Source organism: Giraffa tippelskirchi, chromosome 10 (assembly GCF_054371585.1).
Source record: "Giraffa tippelskirchi isolate mGirTip1 chromosome 10, T2T-mGirTip1v1.2.pri, whole genome shotgun sequence".
Taxonomy (NCBI): Eukaryota; Metazoa; Chordata; class Mammalia; order Artiodactyla; family Giraffidae; genus Giraffa; species Giraffa tippelskirchi.
The window spans coordinates 146,919,688-146,939,393 of NC_137284.1; the positions used below are offsets into that span (position 1 = coordinate 146,919,688).

Consider the following 19,706-nt stretch of genomic DNA (forward strand, 5'->3'; position numbering starts at 1 on the left):
AACCCTTTAGCCACATTTTATTAATCCACTTCAAGGTCTACTGAAGTGTACCATTATGCATACCTGAATGAATAGATTTCAAGCAGGCTTGAAGTCTGCTAGAAAGATGGCCTGCCTGAGCAGCTGATCTACAAGTCATTCAATCTTGCCATAAATACTGAGGAATGTGCTGAGGCTGTGAGTAGTTACTCACACTGCTGGGCAGGCAAGGTCACCATTAAAACAGAGAGGAACCCAGAGGACCCCAGCACGGTCCACACCGTGAGAACTTGAACTTGATGGGATCCAGTTCCTGGAGGGCACTGTCATTGGCAACAGGACATGAGTATGAGAACTGAAGACCAGGTTAGCTTGTCCTGCCAATGGGACAAATTCTGCAGACTTCCGCTTTACGGAGCCATTCTCATTTGGTTAAATTCTTCAATCCTTTACTTCCATTAGCGAAACCTGTATCCTTTACCTGTGTCTGTATTATCCTTTCAGCAATCACCATCACCCTTCTGACAATCTTACACATAAACATTTTAGATGATAATGCCTCCTTATCTCAATAAATATATCTTTTCTCACAAATACTAAAATATGTAGTAAGCACTGCAAACACAGGATTTAACAGATACCACTGTTTAGGACAAAATTAAATTTAAAAAACCAAAATCCGTTTAAAGTGGTTTTAAGGAAAAATATTAAGTAAACAGTACAAGTGCTATGCAGATGTGGTAGAAACCATGATGGTGGTCAATGAAAGCTTGAAATGCGACAGTGGTAATGAAACCAAAAATCACTGATGTGGTGAAGAAAGACAAAAAATCATGCATATCTTAACATCACTTGATCCTTAAGTTCTAAGAAACTTGTACCACAGTCTTCCTCTGTCCTGTCCAAAGAAACAGAGAACCTCTCAAAGCACCGATACCAGTGAATGAATCGTGCAGCGGCCCTGTGGCCAGGACAAGGCTAAAAACAAAGCACCGTGCAACTGGCAGGGGGTGAGTGGAGAGGGCCGGAGGGTGACACTCCTGAAGGGGCAGGCAGCCCCCACGAGGCTATCCTGGGGGAGAAGGGTGCATGAAAGACTGTGGAGCTTCCAACGGATAATCATTTCCAACAAGGGATTCAAGGAATGAGAACCCAAGCTCAGGGCAGGGAATCAGAGCTCTCCTCCCACAAGGGGAGAGCAGAGAAGAGGAAAATAAGGGAAGCAGAGCCCAGTGCAGACTACTTGGCATCCGGATGGCTGGAAAAGTGGGCATGAGGAGAGAAGTCCCTGAATCAAATAGAAGGGACTCTGCTCTCCCTGTAACCATGGCACCTAAGGAAATGCTGATCCTCTGATATGCAGAAAATAAGGACAGGCCAGCAAAAAAAAGGAAAGTGACTTCAAGAACCAGACACACAGAAAGCCAGCCTTAAAATAGGAAGAATGTAATAGGAATATGAGTCAGACCTGTGACAAGTTAAATTAAGTAAAAAAGCTACAATTCCTCTAATCTGCAGATAGCTTGTATGCCAAGGTTCCTTCATGAAGCACTGACGTGAGAAAGACTGACCACATGTCTATGGCGCAGCATGTGTGACCCATGAGGCTCTGAGGGAGGTCACAGAGAAGAGGAAAGTCCCGGGAACCCACAAGCCCAGGCTCTGGAGAGAAGGTGCCCATGCGGTCGGCTACCACAGAAAGCTTCTCAAGTCATCGATGGGAACCATCCAGAAAGTCTCTGCTTCAGAAGATGCCTTTGTTCCATACTTGTCACAGAGATTCCTGGGCAGTGTAAATATCTCCAGGACTTCCAGAGAGATGTCCAGGGCCACTTTATTTTCTTTTTTGTATTTATTAATATTTAAGTATCATAAATCAAAAGGACCACAGTGGACTATGTTCCAATTTCTTTGTCAAACAGGACCACTCATCTGTGAACAGCTTTTGTGCATACAAAACCACCAAATTATCTACAATGGTATAGCTTTCCCCAGCTTCTGCAGTTTCGTAATTTATTGTACAAGATATCAGACTGTTATGATTACTGATAAATAGAAGTCGACATTATGTTTGAAATCCTGTGTTTTGACCTCAAGGAAAACGCTTCCACTTTACAAATGACGAGAAGTTTAACACTTCTCCACAAAGCATTCTGAAAGTTTTACTTCCCCATACGCATAAAATAAAAATTGGATATGTCATTCTATTTCCTCTAACAATGATTTTTTGATGTATTAGAATTATCAGATGAAAGCAACTTACAGCCCTGATAAAGAAGTATCTTACATTTGCATAGTATGTTTAAGCTTATCAAACTTATATTTCACTACAAGTGCTCCTTACCCTTTCTGTCTTTGATCAACAGTCTTTTTAGAAAATAAATTTTAAATAGGGTTACAGCTAAAAAAAAAGTGGGCTTCCTTGGTCGCTCAGCTGGTAAAGAATCTGCCTGTAATGCAGAAGACCCCAATTCTGTTCCTGGGTTGGGAAGATCCCCTGGAGAAGGGATAGGCTACCCACTCCAGTATTCTGGCCTAGAGAATTCCATGGATTGCATAGTCCATGGGGTCACAAAGAGTCGGACACAACTGATCAACTTTCACTTTCATAGCTAAAAACAATTTCAGAATATATAATGCTAGGAATTTAAGAATGTACCTAAATGCTTATCAAGAATAAAGATAAATACAAAAATATATACATATACATCGCAGCACTGTTAAGTACTAAGAAAAAAAAAAAAGAGAAAACAGCTGAAGAATTCATCAACAGAGAACCAGGTAAATTATGGTAAATCCACAGAATGGAATTCTATGCAGCCATTTAAAAGCATGAGATATCTGTATATGCTAATGTGAAAAGCCCTCCTAGACCACTGGAATATTTTAAAAAACTAAAAAGAACAAGGTACAAAACCATGTATACCATATGACCCCTTCCATCTGAATAGAAATTCAAAATTGTTAATGGCATTTCCCACTGGGGAAAGAGGGCTGTAGGAAGGAGACAAGACAGTTTCACTTTTCATTTTTTTATCTTTCTATATTGCTTGAATTGTTTACCAGATTTTGGAGGTTTTTTTGTTTTTTAGTTATAATTTATGTGGTCAAAGAAGATACAGGCATTTTTTAAGCTTCACCATTTTACTTCACATTGCTTAAAAGTAATAAATATTATATATTGAATTTTTTCCTTTAATAACCAATAGAAGATGCTAATGAGCCAATTAATTTCAAAACTAGTGATTAAGGGAAAGAATCAAGCATTTAAATCTTCCTTTCCTATATAAACAGTACCACTAGGTAACCAAAGGAGTAGACAAAGGGATGTTATCTCTTTATAAAAATACTTCAGCTAATAAATGGAGAAAATTTATAATTAAAATATCATTTTGCAACTGCTAACGAACAAATGAATAGATACTGGCATTGACCAATGGCAGCAAACATAACTAAAATAGAAACAACCAGAGGTTTCTTGCCTCCTGATAGAAGACTATACCACCCATTCATAAAATACTCTTGGGGGGGAAAAATACCCGAAATTGGATTAAGATCAATTTACAGGGAAGAGAGGAACATGTTGAGAGACACTGCAGGGATGTAAAATGCAAAACTGAGAAAGTGGATAAACAACCACTTTCTGCAAGAAATAAATTGTAAAGGAAAAAAGAGAAACATGAGCAAAACCAACAGATCAGAGTTTTCCAACAGCAGGACTACTGACATTTAGGACTGGATAACTTTTCCTTACGGGGCTGCTCTGTGTGTGATGTTCAGCAGCATATCTGCCCTCCTCCTATGATGCACCAGGAACAACCCTCCCCCACCCCCTGCCAAAATAACAAACGTTTCCAAACACTGCCTCGTGTCCCTGGGGAGGCAGCATCCCATCCAGCTGAGAACCAACGATACAACTAATCAACTGTGTGGACCTTACTTGGACCTCGACGCGAACTATTAATATATTACCAAGATTTACCATTTATTGTAGTTTTTCTTAGAAGAGGTCTTATCTTAAGAGAGATACGTGCTAAAATAGTCACAGATATAATGATACACCCCAAGTTCACTTAAAAATAACACCAAGTGCAAGGGAAATGAGGGCAGGGTTAAATGAAACAAGACTGGTCATGAATGAATCGTTCATTACTAAAGTGGAGTGATGGTATCTGGGAGCCCATTATACTGTTCTGTTTATTTCTGTTTATGTCTGAAATTTCCTTAAAAACACACACACACACATAAATTAAAATCAAAGCCAAGACCATCGTGGTGGCCAGCAACATTCAACTGAATGACAAACCAACCCATTGAAACAATCTTAACATTCAACTAGTTTCCATTAACCATGCTTGGGGCTCTCAGAATATATAAACAGATGATTCATTTTTTTTCTTTTTTTTAAATTTATTTATTTTAGTTGGAGGCTAATTACAATATTGTAGTGGTTTTGCCATACATTGATATGAATCAGCCACGGGTGTACATGTGTTCCCCATCCTGAACCCCCCTCCCTCCTCCCTCCCCATCCCATCCCTCTGGGTCATCCCAGTGCACCAGCCCTGAGTGCCCTGTCTCATGCATCGAACCTGGACTGGCGATCTAAACAGATGATCCTTAAAAAAAAAAAAAAGGAAAAATAAAATGGCCCCGAGTCCCATGAAAAATTGTTCAAATTCATTCATAATTAGAGACATGCAAATCAAAACATTGATACCATTTTTCACCTCTTATGTTGGCAAAGATTAAAAATATGACAACAGGTCCTGATGCCAAGAATGTGGAGAAAGTGGAACTCTCCTACACTGATGGTGGGAACGAAAACCAGTCCAACCATTCAGGAGAGGAATCTGGTGAGCCTGACAAAACAAGGCACTCATTTTTGACCAAGTAATCCTACTTCTAGCAATCTAACCTGGAGATATACTTCCATTAAAACGAAAATACATATGCACAAGGTTACTCATTACTATAATCATAAAAACAACCTAGATGCCCATACACAAGAAAATGGATAAATAGATCAGGGTATATGCACACAAAGGAGTACCATACAGCTGTTAAAAAGAATAAAGAAGAGCTCCACAAACTGACATGAGTGATTTCCAGTATACAGTGTCAAAGTAAAAAAAAAAAAAAAAAAGCAAAGAGTATTGATTGTATGATACACTTTGTATAAAAAAAAAAGCAGTTGTGAGAAAATACACATGGATCTGCTTGTTTTGTGAGAAAACAAACAAAAGACTTCACACCGAAAGAGACTGATTATTCATGGGGACAGGGGAGATGGGGAAGGGGAGGGGCAGGAGGAGTGAAGGGGGCACTGACACTTCTGAGTATACCTTTTCAAATAACTTCTGGCTTCTTAGAACCACAGCCATGTTTCACATTCTCAAAATACAAACCAACCAGGACAGAGGAGGAATACAGAATGCAATATAAACAGTAACAAATAAACCTAAGTGAAAGTCGCTCAGCTCAGTCATGTCCGACTCTTTGCGACCCCATGGACTATACAGTCCATGGAATTCTCCAGGCCAGAATACTGGAGTGGGCAGCCTTTCCCTTCTCCAGGGGACCTTCCCAACCCAGGGATCAAACCCAGGTCTCCCGCATTGCAGGCGGATTCTTCACCAGCTGAGCCACCAGGGAAGCCCCACAAGTAAACCTAATTATGTTACAAATAAATAACACACTAAAGTAAAAGAAAAGAACTAAGGTAACTTTGGAAAACAGTCTTTTGCCTAGATATAAGGCTACAAAGCTAAAGACAAAAAAAGACAAAAACTACACAGATACTAGAATCTACTTAGCAAATTGCGTTTCTCAGAAGTGTATAGGTTGGCAATTTGAGAACTATTTTACGTACTTTATGTATACACTGCTGCTGCTGCTAAGTCACTTCAGTCATATCCGACTCTGTGTGACCCCAGAGACAGCAGCCCACCAGGCTCCTCTGTCCCTGGGATTCTCCAGGCAAGAATACTGGAGTGGGTTGCCATTTCCTTCTCCAATGCATGCATGCATGCGTGCTAAGTCGCTTCAGTCGTGTCCAACTCTGTGAGACCCTATGGACAGCAGCCCACCAGGCTCCTCTTCCACAGGATTCTCTAGGAAAGAATACTGGAGTGGGTTGCCAGTTCCCTCTCCATATGTATACACTAGGATTGAAGAAATAAGTAAATTATATATTGTAGATAATGAGAGCTGCATCTCTGTTAGTCAACAAAGTTATAAGTAAGGAAAGGGGAAGGTTAAAATGAACTCTGTGATGTTAGATCACAGATACCTTAGAATCAAAGGTATTATAAAATTTTACAGTCAATACAAATAGACAGACGCAAACACACATATGTATGTGCATGTGTGTGACTAGAGTATTTACTAGCTCTGTCCACTGAGAAGGCCTAGAAGTAATGAGTCCACCAAGTGCCAAACCTCGGTTTCTAACAAACATTCTCCAATAAAAGGAACCAGGGCTCACACAAACACATGCAAAAATCACAGAAGTTACCACTAACTCACACTGTAATTAATATTAATAGAAAAGTAAGTAAGCAATCACTAGAACAATAAAATGTAACTTCCAAAAAGAATTAGACACTCAGAAGCAGCTGCAACGTCAGCACCGACCTACTGCTCAAAAGCTGTGCAAATCATTGTGGTGTTTCAACCGCTCAAACCAACCAAAGCTCGCTTTATAATCAAATTCCTTTACACCTGTTCTATTCTTACTCTTGAGCTCCACCACATCAGATCATCAAATACAAAGGCATTCTTCCCCTTGGTGATCAGTAAACTCAATTTCATGCCTAAGAACACGAGATATGAGAGCAAACTAAGCTGAAATCTGCCCCCAAACTAACAGTTAAAAATTTTTTAAAGCTTGATGGGAGAACTATATGTTAGTGTCACTAAGCATTCTATGACTCCATTTCACAACATATTTTTGTTCAAAAAGCAACACTGAGCATGTATGCAAAACTACTATTGTAGTGAAATATATGATAAAAATACTCATATATTCTCCTACGATAAACCGTCACATCAAAAAAAAGATGTTGAGAAATTCAATAAATAGACTTTTTGTCTCTTACAGGGAGATGATACATATTCACGTAGTATGTTTATAATACTAAAAGACTTGATCATTAAGCAGAAATGTATATAAAACCAATTTTTAAAATAATTCCCAACCTTGACATTAAGAAAAATCAAAATACACTCCAATAAGAAGTCCATTATAAGAAGGATGAAACAGTTAATTACAAAATTTTCCAAGTAACTAGTTTATACTCTGTTCCCAAGGCAGTTATGATTATTTTAAACCTATTTATGCCACAGAAATTAATTGTAATAAAGAAAAATAAGGAAGATGTTTACGGATGTATTTCTGTGGAACCCTGTCACATCTGTTCACCTACGCCATCACCCCAGCAGACCCGCCACCCCAGGCCAGAGGCGGAGTTCAGACCTCGCTCTATGACCTTCTAACTCTGCAACCCTGGGAAAGTTACTGACCTCTCAACCCTCAGACTCCTCATCTGTAAAATGGAGATAACACCACCACTTACCCAGCAAGGTTACAGTGAGAATTAGCTGAGTTAGTTAACAGAGCTAACGCAGTTAGAACAGCGCCTAGCGCTGGTGAAGCATTCAGTTTAAGTGTTCGAGTCAGTTCCCAGGGCTCCACAGTGAGTAGCTGGGAAACTCCTATCCAACGGCATTATTCTTGGTAACATGCTTCTATCCCCACAAACCAGGCTCTTCATTCATTCAAACTTCAGGAATAAAAATTAATATGAATTACCGAAAACCCACTCAAACATTCTAAATCATCTCTCACCTGGATCATCACAACGGCTTTCTCACCACCGTCTGCCTGCCACCTTTACCTCCCCTCTCCAGTCTTTTCTCCATGTAGCAGCTAGAGTGAATCTTTTAAAGGTTAAGTCAAATGGTTTATTCCTCCACTCAAAATATTTGACTATTCGCTCTGAGTGAAATCCAAAATTTTTTCCCATTCCAATGTCTTTCTCAAAACCTTCTATAATCACACCATATGAACGCAGACTTATACTGCCCCCAGTCCTTTCTCTTCTAACTCAGTTTTTCTCCACGGCACTACACACTCTTTTGTCATGTGCATCTGTTCATCTAGCCCACCCCCCACCACCCCTGTGTGTGTGTGCTCAGTTGTATCTGACTCTCTGCAACCCCATGGACTGTAGCCCACCAGGTTCCTCTGTTCATGGGATTTCCCAGGCTGGAATATTGGAGCAGGTTGCCATTTCCATAGAATATGTTACAGGAGACCAAGGACTTTGCTTTACTCACCACTATATTTCTAGCACCAAGAACAGCGCCAGGCATACTGCAAATTGGGCCAAAGCCAACAGCATACTTGATAAAACCGAAGAGGCAATCCCTTGTGTCAGGAGCAAGAAATGAAATAAAACTACAAAATACTACATGTTGGCTATTTACGCCACTGAAAATAATTGTAATAAAGAAAAATAAGGAAGATGTTTACAGATGTATTTCTGTAAATAGGCCTCACTCTATGACCTTATAGCTTTGCAGCCCTGGGATAGTTACTGACCTCTCAACCCTCAGATGCCTCATCTGTAAAATGGAGATAGTAACAACATTTATCCAGCAAGGTTCAGTTCAGGTCAGTCGCTCAGTCGTGTCTGACTCTTTGCGACCCCATGAACCACAGCACGCCAGGCCTCCCTGTCTATCACCAACTCCCTGAGTCCACCCAAACCCATGTCCATCGAGTCAATGATGCCATCCAGCCAGCTCATCCTCTGTCGTCCCCTTCTCCTCCTGCCCTCAATCTTTCCCAGCATCAGGGTGTTTTCCAATGAGTCAGTTCTTCACATCAGGTGGCCAAAGTATTGGAGTTTCAGCTTCAACATCAGTCCTTCCAATGAACACCCAGGACTGATCTCCTTTAGGACAGACTGGTTGGATCTCCTTGCAGTCCAAGGGACTCTCAAGAGTCTTCTCCAACACCACAGTTCAAAAGCATCAATTCTTCGGCGCTCAGCTTTCTTTATAGTCCAACTCTCACATCCATACATGACCACTGGAAAAACCATAGCCTTGACTAGATGGACCTTTGTTGGCAAAGTAATGTCTCTGCTTTTTAATATGCTGTCTAGGTTGGTCATAACTTTTCTTCCAAGGAGTAAGCGTCTTTCAATTTCATGGCTGCAATCACCATCTGCAGTGATTTTGGAGCCCCCAGAAATAAAGTCTGACACTGTTTCCACTGTTTCCCCATCTATCTGCCACGAAGTGATGGGACCGGATGCCATGATCTTAGTTTTCTGAATGTTGAGCTTTAAGCCAACTTCTTCACTCTCCACTTTCACTTTCATCAAGAGGCTCTTTAGTTCTTCTTCACTTTCTGCCATAAGAGTGGTGTCATCTGCATATCTGAGGTTATTGATATTTCTCCCAGCAATCTTGATTCCAGCTTGTGCTTCCTCCAGCCCAGCGTTTCTCATGATGTACTCTGCATATAAGTTAATTAAGCAGGGTGACAATATACAGCCTTAACGTACTCCTTTTCCTATTTGGAACCAGTCTGTTGTTCCATGTCCAGTTCTAACTGTTGCTTCCTGACCTGCATACAGGTTTCTCAAGAGGCAGGTCAGGTGGTCTGGTATTCCCATCCCTTTCAGTATTTTCCACAGTTTATTGTGATCCACACAGTCAAAGGCTTTGGCATAGTCAATAAAGCAGAAATAGATGTTTTTCTGGTACTCTCTTGCTTTTTCGATGATCCATCAGATGTTGGCCAGCAAGGTTACAATGAGAATTAGATGCAAAGTGGCAAATTTTTATTTTTTTATACTTTTCATTTTAATATTTGAAGTGTAATAAAAAAGTTTTAAAAAATCTTCAATGCATATGCAGATCAGTGAACTTTTCCACCTGTATACACCCATGACCAAGATATGGAACATTTCCTGCACCTCAGAAGCTCCCTTCCACCTCCTCTCAGGAAACACCCCTGGAGAGGTAAGTACCAGTCTGACTTCTATCACCCAACTATGCCTGCACTTGAACTTCACAGAAGTAGAATCAAACAGCATATGCTTTCATGCCTGTCTTCCTTTGTTCAACTTTATATCCATGGGATCCACCCATGTCATTGCACACATCAGGAATACAGTCCTTCTTTAAGGCTAAGTAGCGTTCCATTTTATGAGTATGCCACAATTTATATAATCAAGTATTGATGATATTTAAGCTGTTCCCATTTGGGGATAATAGGAACAGTGCTGCCATGAATGGTTTTCTGGGTTCATGGGTATGTCATTTGGTGGAAATATTCAATTATCTTCAGAATGCAACATTTTTTGTTTGAGGACTTTTTGGGGGAGGGGGTGGTAATGGTTAATAATAATAATACCTTAGTGAGAATCCAGGAAAAGTGGGCAGTGGGTGAGAGTGTAAACTGAAATAACCTTTCTGGAAGACAATCTGGCAATAAGCACAAGAAGCCTAAAAATATCTATGCCCTGTGACTAATTATGCTACTTCAAGGAAATTTCTTATTGAGTATTTACATGGCCCAGATCGTCTTCTAAGTGTTTTACATGTGTTAAGTCATTTGATTTATTCTAAGGAAATGATTAGAAATGTTCACAACTGGTTTGTTTAGAAGGTTGTCAACCATCCATCATCAGGAAATACAAGAAGTTGTAAACAAAGTAAAAAACTAACAAGAGGGGAATGATTTCTCAATGCATTGTACTTCCATGAAATTAATCTCTGTGCAGCCACTTAAAATGTTTTTCAAGAACATTAAAGATAGAGGAAAAAGTAAACATTGACAAATGATAGCAAACAGTAGAATGCATAAAATAAATTCCCAGTTTTATTTTTAAAAGTACATACTTACAACTTAAATGTTAAAATGAATGTGTGACTAACAAGACTAGTAAATAAAGGTATTTACATTATAATAGGGAGAGAAAAGACATTATAATTCAACTGCATTAGGGCAATGATGCAATTCTGCATAGGATGATATAAAAGCACTATGAAAAGACATCTAGCCTAGAGACTAGGGGGAAGGGCATTGTCAAGAAAGTTCTCCACTGTCTTACTTCCACTAAGGACTCAGAGAAGAACTCCATCTCCAGGTTGGAAGGAACCTGCCCAGGAAAGAAAGTCCTGTTAATTTCTCAGCTCACCACCCCCAGGGTATCAATTATTGGTTGTACTCTGGACCCATACTCTTCTCCCTGGACCCATATTCTTTTTCCCTCTTACTTACAGAAAAGGCTTAGGTAGACTTGAGGAACAGGAATTCCTAAACACTAAGGATGCAATCAAAGTTCAAAAGCCTCAAACTTGGAGGAAGCTGGTTCCATCTGACCTCATGCCTGACTAAAAAGCCTCAAGGAAGGTCTTCCCAGTCAGGATAATTTAGGGCAAAATCTTTTTGGATTTCCAGATGCCAGGAACTCCAGACAGAGTAAACCCAAATTTATACCAAAATTTGTTGACTCCTTGAGATTAAAAAATTTTTTCTACTTGAAAAAATAAAAGTATCAAGAAGTTATCCAGGTAGAGATAACCCTCTGTATCCATTCTCCTATGCTTTCTTTCTCTTCTGCAGATGGACCATCCCTGGAAACCAAAGGAAAGTCGAGCATGGGGATTAAAGATAGGTAAGCTTAGTTGCTCAGTCGTGTTCCACTCTTGCGACCCCATGGACTGTAGCCCACGAGGCTCCTCTGTCCATGGGATTCTCCAGGCAAGACTACTGGAGTGGGTTGCCATTTCCTTCTCCAGGATTAAAGATACACCATGGTATTTTAGGGGCCAATTCTCACATAAGCAAATGACATCTGTTTAATAATTACTACATAAGAACATTTTGCTGTGTTCAATAAACCATTCACTTGTGGTACAATAAACAGAGTAAATATTGATTACAAGAAAACATATGGACCCCAAATTACCAATATTTCATTGAGTTAAACTTGCTAATGAGATACTGCTTTTGCACCATAGGGCATTATGTAGCACTAAATTTTCTAACTTTTGACATCTGAATCACATTAAGTTCTCAAGGACCGCTGGTCAAAAAAGCCCTGGGTTCAAAAAAACATTTTTCAAAGTCACCTCCACAGATACAAAGTCACACAAATTCATGTGACAAAGCAGCCCACACTCCTTCAAACACGCCCTCTGTTGTCCCTTCAACCTTTTCTGTTTACAAATTTAATACTTAAATGTATTAGTAAGAGTCCTCATAAACTACCTGCAGCTTTTCACGGTTATAGTGTTACCTGAATTAAGATAAATAAAATTCCAGTCTAAAATTTATTAACCTATCAAACCTCTACATTGTACAATGGGATAAATTTCTTATGCAGCTAAAACAGTTCTTTGAAAAAATAAGTATTTGCATAATCACCAGGGATTTGGGATTTATTCTGCATGGAACCTAGATTTCTGAATCATCTCTATTCTGGTTGCGTATGATGGGAAAAGAGGATATAGAGATAGAACTGGCAAGACTTGTATCTTCCTATTTCAGTTTTACGTACAACCAAAATATAGGAAAAGCATCGGTTCCAAGTAACGAAAAAGAACTTTAGAGAATTTGTTTTTAATTACAAGCAGCACGGCTGTAATAACACTCCCAGCATATACCAGACTGTGAAGAGAGAATCTGCTACACAAAGCAAGGACCCTGTCTTACTTTTACGTTGACAATTTGTTGGGTTTTCTCTCCTTCTGTTGTTGCTGTTAGAATTAGGAAACCTGAAAATGGATCAAGTAAAACTAGCTGTACTTGAAAATTAAGTAAAACTAACTGTACCTAGCGCTCAACACTGACAGGAACGCTGTAAGTGAACTGGTTTTCTCTCCTAGGGCCAGTAGAGGGAGACTAAGACATCTGGCCTGGTCGTGTAGTGTTTCTGCAAAATTGGGGAGGGGGGGGAGCGGAGGCTGTATTTAAATGTCCTGCTGTCAATCAAAGGACACTTCCTACAATCACAGTCACCATATCTGCTATTACCCGCGAGCGTACTCTCGCCCAGAAACACCCCGAAACGGGGCTCGGGAAACCTGCTTCACCTAAAAGTGACCGCAGGCCTTGCCACAACACCCAAATAAGGACTTGGGGAGCCCAACCTCAACTAGTTTCTTTGTTTAAATGCCTGCGAATCCCTCCCACGCCGGAGTCAAGAGGCTGTGGCGCCGCCCTTTATTAGCCTCACACTTTGATTACAAAACACACGAGTCGGCGGCTCAGCGGCGGGGGCGGCCCGAGCTCTCACAAACGTCAAACCCGAGACACAGGCGGCGGCCGAGGCAGAGGGCGACGCTCGCCGCCCCCGCCACCCGCCCCGAAGTCCCCACCGGTCGGCCAAAGTTCGCCCGCCACAGGCCCCCGGGCGCCGGCCCCCCGGGCGCCGGCCCCCGGGCGCCGGCCCCTCGGGCGATTGGGGACGTTTCACTCTTTGTAACAAAGTTTGAGCCGCGGCGCGGGGGCGACCGCGGGGGGCTGGGGGCGCGAGGCTGTCCCTTCGGGCCCCGCTGCCCACTCCATCCGCTCCACCCCCGCCGGGACGGGCTGAGCCGCTCCGGCGGCTGGGGGCCGAGACCCGAGCCGCCCCGCCGCCCAGCCCGGGACCCCCGGCCCGAACTTCCCACTGGCATCTCTCTCGAGTCCCCGCAAGTGCCTCCTCATCTGTTGCTCTGTTTACTCCGCTGGAGCCCCGCCGGGCCGGCGCTGCCGACGCCCCCGTCCCAGCGCCCCGCGGCCGAGGAAGTTTGATAAAAAGCCCGGGGAAGGGGGCGCGACCGCGACCCGAGGGCGGGCGGGCGGCGGAGGCGAGGTGGCTAATTTCTGGAGACCCCCGGGCCGGGGCCGACCGCTCGCCGCCCGGAAGGAAGGAGCGGCGGCCGGTCGGGCAGGGCGGCCGGCCGGGTGGCGACTCCGGGCCGGGAGCCCCGGCCGGGCGGGGCGGCGGCCGGGCTGCGGGCGCGGCGGGCCGGGCCGGGCCGGCGCTCTGCCCGCCGCCTCCGCTGGCGCCTGCCCCGGCCGCGTCCCCTCGCCCCGGTACCCCCCCTGCCAACTTCTCGGCCGGTCCCCTTTGTTCCCGTTTGTTGTGGCGACTCTTCGGCCGGCCGGGCGATCCCACCAGCCCCCTCTAAGCCCGCCGGGCGCCCGGCGAGCCCGGGGCCCCGCGCGCCCCGCTGCCCGGGCCGGGGGGCTCGGCACCCGGGCCCCTCGGCGCTCGGTGCGGCGCGGCGGCCGGCGCGGCGACGGCGGCGGTTAGCCGGTGGCCGGCGGCGGCGGCGGCGGCGGGGCTGGAGGGGGTTTATTTACCTGCCGTGGAACCAGTCCTTGCAGATATCGCACTCGATCATGAAGCGGTTCACGTCGTACGGCTGCCGGCACACACAGTACACCGGCGGGGGCGGCGGGGCTGCCGAGGCCCGGCCCGGAGCCGCCACCGACACGGCTGCCGCGGCGGCTCCAGCTGCTGCTCCCGCGGCCACCGCCGCCGCCGCTCCGGCCATCTTTAAAAAACACACACACGCTCGCTCGCTGCTCCGCTTGCAGACTGGAGCGAGCGCAGCCGCCAGCCAGCGCCGCCTCCTGCAGCAGCCGGAGCAGCAGCCGCGGCGGAGCGGCGGCGGCGGCGGCGGCGGCGGCGGCGGCGGCGGCGGCGGCGGCGCCTCAGTGCGCGCGCGCGAGGCCGCAGCCGGGCCCGGAGGGGGCGGGCGGCGGGCGGCGGCGCGCGCACGCCGCGCGGGGACCGAGCCCGGCTCCTTCCGGCGCTCCGCGCGGGGCCGCGCGTGTCGCGCACGTCGTTCTGCCGCCCGGCGCTCGCGCCCCGCTCCGCTCGCGTCGGCCGGGCGGAGGGAGACGCGCTGAAGGGTACGCGGAGCGGGGGAGGCGGAGGGAAGCAGAGGCTCCCTGAGGACACGCGCGGCGGCGCGCGGCCCCGGGAGGAGGGCGGCGGGTGCGTGCGAACGGCCGGCTCCGGCATTTCTGAGTGACCGCGGAGGCCGGGGAAGTTCCTGCGCAGTGGAAGGCGGAGCGCTACGTCTGTGCCCTGGACCCTGGACCCGAGGAAATTAGAGCCCCGCCGGGGCCACCTCCCGACCCCAGGAGTATCTTAAATCAATTAACCTCCGCGGGTCCGAGCCGAGGGTTAACAGCACAGCGATCTGCTTAAGTCCTGCCGAGGGGCAGGAGTGTGCTGGGGAGTCATTCAAACTTCCAAAAACGTCCCACCCGAATTCCCACCGCCCAGCCAGAAATGTCATGTTGGTGGAGCCCCTGGTAGGTGAAGGAGGTTGTTCCCAAGAGGAATTCATTAATGTCTGGGAGCCCAGAGGAACCACTCTTGAAATGTGGTGGGTGGAGAAAGGACCGGAGAGGAGTCTGGCGTGCTTATAAATAACACGACTTAGATGCGAACACTTAGATGAGTTCCAAGTTTGGAAAACAGGAATAAAATTCTAAGTGACAATGACACGTCGGAAAGGGACTATTAGAAAAACGGTAATAGGGGACTTGGCAGATAATAGGCCACTAATAAATATTTTTGAATTAAGAATGAGATTGATAATAAAAACAGCTAACACATCCAATAGAAATGGATTGCCTTGGTATCATAATTAGGCGAGTTGGAAGGGATGTTAAGAATTATGGAACATTGTAAATTAGCTATACTTCAATAAAAATTATATGTATATGTGTATATATTATATATATATATAGAAATTATGGGAACAGATGTTCACAGCTACATTTCGAAGGCATGTCTATCATTGATTAAAAAAAAAACCCTGTAGCTGCCATCTCACTCAGCCCAGGGCAGAGAATCACTGGTACCTGCTGCTGCTGCTGCTAAGTCGCTTCTGTCGTGTCCGACTCTGTGCGACCCTATAGACGGCAGCCCATCAGGCTCCGCCGTCCCCGGGATTCTCCAGGCAAGAACGCTGGAGTGGGTTGCCATTTCCTTCTCCATTGCATGAAAGGGAAAAGTGAAAGTGAAGTCGCTCAGTCGTGTCGGACTCTAGCGACCCCATGGACCGTAGCCTACCAGGCTCCTCCATCCATGGGATTTCCCAGGCAAGAGTACTGGAGTGGGGTGCCATTGCCTTCTCCGTACTGGTACCTAGTCTAACCTTTTTTATAATTGAGGGAAGCAATTAACTTGCTTAAAGTCTCAGATCTGGGCTTGAACTCAAGTTTTTAAGTTTCTTGATTCCGCAACCAGTCCTTTTTCTACCACACCATTGCTTGTCTCATATTTTGCATGAAAAGAAACACCTGGAAGTCAAAGTTGACCACAGAGTGAATGAGTTCTAAACCTATTTCCACTAGTGAAAAAAGAAAAGTTACTGTAATTTCGGCATAAGTTTAGAGGCATCTTGGATTGGGGTAGGCTTACATTCAAATCCTGTTTTGTCGAAGCTGTGTGACTTTGAGCAGGTCACTCTGTTTCTTTTGAATTAGATTTTGAAGATCTCTTCGAAGAAAAATTATGGATAATAATATCTTAACTACCTCACAGAGACTTAATCTCAAGCAAAAGAAACCATGTATTTTTAAAAGTACACTGTAGAGGATGTGTGTTGTCACAGAAGGGGAGGCAGTGGAAGCTGTCATGTTGGAGTCCTGATGAGAAGGGCATTCAGACAGGGAGGTGGCCTGGTATGGAGGTGTTCTTGGTGCTAGAGGAACCACCTGGCCTTGGGATGCCAGCATGGATGGAGTAAGAGGGTAGCCAAGCAGAGGAGGAGGCAGCAGTGATGATTAGAGATAGGTTATATACAAGAGGATTGATACATAAATATATTAAGGAAAATGGGAGCTAATTTCTCACTGTTGAGAAAGAGAGTTAGAAATATGGAAAGAAAACTAAAATGAAACCTGTAGTAGTGAACTGGTAATGGAGGTATCAATCTTTCTATTTATAGAAATAAATATAGGTATATAAGTCCATGCATACTCTGTCCACCAAGAGAGTCTGGGACACAACAAAATGATGAGGGCATCTAGCCCAGATCTTGGTTTCTAAATACTATCCTCCACTTCATTTTTCTTCTTGGCCAGATGGCTGATTCCAGGACTGGAGGAGAGAAGTAAAACAAGAGACTGGAGTCCCTAGTTGTGCCAGAAAACAAGGATATGTTCAAGAATTATGGGGCATGTCAAAAGGACACAGGGCAATTTGTGCCCCAAATCTGGGACAAAAAAAATGTGTTAAAACCCGTTGAATAGCACAGGAAACCATACAGATGTAAATCAACATAAATTGAAAGTTTGAAAATGATTGGAATATTTACATAATTTCAAAGTATCTACTCACAAAACTCTTACTAACTACAAAGATAATTAAAGGAACTTGATAGTGAAGAAGTCTGACAAGCACCACCTTGTCAGACTTTCAGCGGACATCAGTAATGGGACAAATCAGACACCCGCACCTGAGAGGATCCAGTGAGGAAATTAGCATCACTTCTGTGTGTTTTCACCTAGTCTACTTAGGTGAGTCTCCAGTTGGAAATGCAGCTAGTTTCAAAGGTACACCAAAAAAATCAGCAAGAATATAAATACTATAAGGCATATAGATCTGTAAGGAAAGGTTAGAGAAATTTGAACACAAAGATCAGACCCTGAAAAGAAAGGGATGAAGGCTGGAACTCTGAATGATGCTGAAATTTTAGTGACAAGCTCCATGCCTAATAATTAAGAGCACGTGCTTGAATTCCACAGTCTCCTATCTCTGTGGCAACTAACTATTGGGTTTTAGTTTTCTTACTTCAAGGCGTGATAAGAATATCTACTTCACACAGTTCAGTGCATTAAATTAGATAACAAAATGCAGGTCACAGTTCCTGGTACATACTAACCCATATAGCTGTTAGTTATGAGTGTGGCTCAGTGGTAAAGAATCTGCCTGCCAAGGCTGGAGACTCAGGTTCGATCCCTGGGTCAGGAAGATCCCCTGGAGAAGGAAATGGCAACCCACTCCAGCTTTCTTGCCTAAAAAAATCCCATGAACAGAGGAGCTTGATGGGCTACAGTCCATAGGGTCACAAAGACTCAGACACGACTTAGCGATTAAACAATAATTATATGTAATTATTTTATTTTTTCATTAATAATAGTAGGACTGAAGAGCAGCTAGAAATTTAGGAGGGAAGATTAGGAAAGTATTATCCCAAAAACAAGGGGGAAGAGAATTTCAGAAAGAAAATATCTTGAGAGACACCCAGCTCCATGCCAGCATTGATTGGCAATGACGTGGGACTCCCTCAGCCTTTCTCCTTTGCAGGTCCTCTAGTAACTACCATGAGCTTTCCTGATAGCTCAGTTGGTAAATAATCCACCTGCAATGCAGGAGACCCTGGTTTGTTTCCTGGGTCAACAAGATCCACTAGAGAAGGGATAGGCTACCCACTCCAGTATTCTTAGGCTTCCCTTGTGGCTCAGCTGGTAAAGAATCTGCCCTCAATGTGGGAGATCGGGGTTCAATCCCTGGGTTGTGAAAGATCCCCTGGAGAAGGGAAAGGCTACCCACTCCAGTACTTTGGCCTGGAGAATACCATGAACTATATAATTCATGGGGTCACAAAGAGTTGGACACGACTGAGTGACTTTCACTTTAGTAACTACCATACATCTTACTTAAGTTTTATATCAAGTGTAAGTCATCTGTGGATTTTTTTAATACTTCACTTATCTGTAAACCCTCATTTCTCTGAAAAGAAATGTTTGCTCCAGCCTGACAACTTTGCTTCCCTCTACTGCCGATACTGGTCTATCTCCATGACCATGTCTGTTAGTCCCTTCCTCAGTACTCTCCCTTTTTCTTCAAAACCCACCTTCTCCAGCCTCTGATTCTTCCATGTTCCTTTCTATACGAAAAATTTAATTTCCATATTACTGGTGTGCCCTTCAGGCCTATACATTTTTTTCCCTAGAGGATATTTACTCTTCTTAGAGATTCAGAAAAAGAAGGAGCTTGTTTCCAAAACACTATCCATACTTGAAGAAAAAGCAGAATCATCAGAAAAAATGAATCACTTTGCTGTACCCCTGAAAATATACAACAAGGTAAATCAACTATAGTTCAATTAAAAGAAGAAAAGAACTGTAATTTATGAACTTTAATCATGATTGAAAAAAGTCTAGACAATATAGTTGTGGATATTTGGTGATATCTTAATACAACCATTGCCCTCTCCAATACAACCTGTAGATAACATTAAATAAACATTCATTTTCTTTGGTGTGAACAATATTGTGGTTTTATATAGAATGCCCTTATTTTTAGGAGACACATGCTAAGGTATTGATGCTTTCGAACCGTGATGCTGAAGAAGACTCTTGAGAGTCCTTTGGACTAAAAGGAGATCAAACCAGTCCATCCTAAAGGAAATCAACCCTGAATATTCATTGGAAGGACTGATGCTGAAGTTCCAATACTTTGGCCACCTGATGTGGAAGAGCTGACTCATTGGAAAAGACTCTGATGCTGGGAAGGATTGAAGGCAAAAGGAGAAGGGATGGCAGAGGATGAGATGGTTGGATAGCATCACCCACTCAGTGGATGTGAGTTTAAGCAAACTCCAGGAGATGGTGAAGGACTAGGAAGCCTGGCATGCTACAGTCCACAGAGTTGAAGAGAGTCAGACTTAGCAATTGAACAACA

At 44.0% G+C, this 19,706-nt stretch overlaps 1 protein-coding gene across 1 annotated transcript in view; it reads right to left on the bottom strand.

Annotated features, from left to right (window-relative positions):
- The window catches only part of KDM7A (lysine demethylase 7A), a 76,614-nt gene extending 61,978 nt beyond the window's left edge, over window positions 1-14,636 (bottom strand). The window contains exon 1 of the mRNA XM_081534284.1: window positions 14,357-14,636. Coding sequence (XP_081390410.1) covers window positions 14,357-14,550 — 194 coding nt within the window. The 5' untranslated portion in view covers window positions 14,551-14,636. The remainder of the gene's footprint in view (window positions 1-14,356) is intronic.
- Window positions 14,637-19,706: the final 5,070 nt, after the last annotated feature.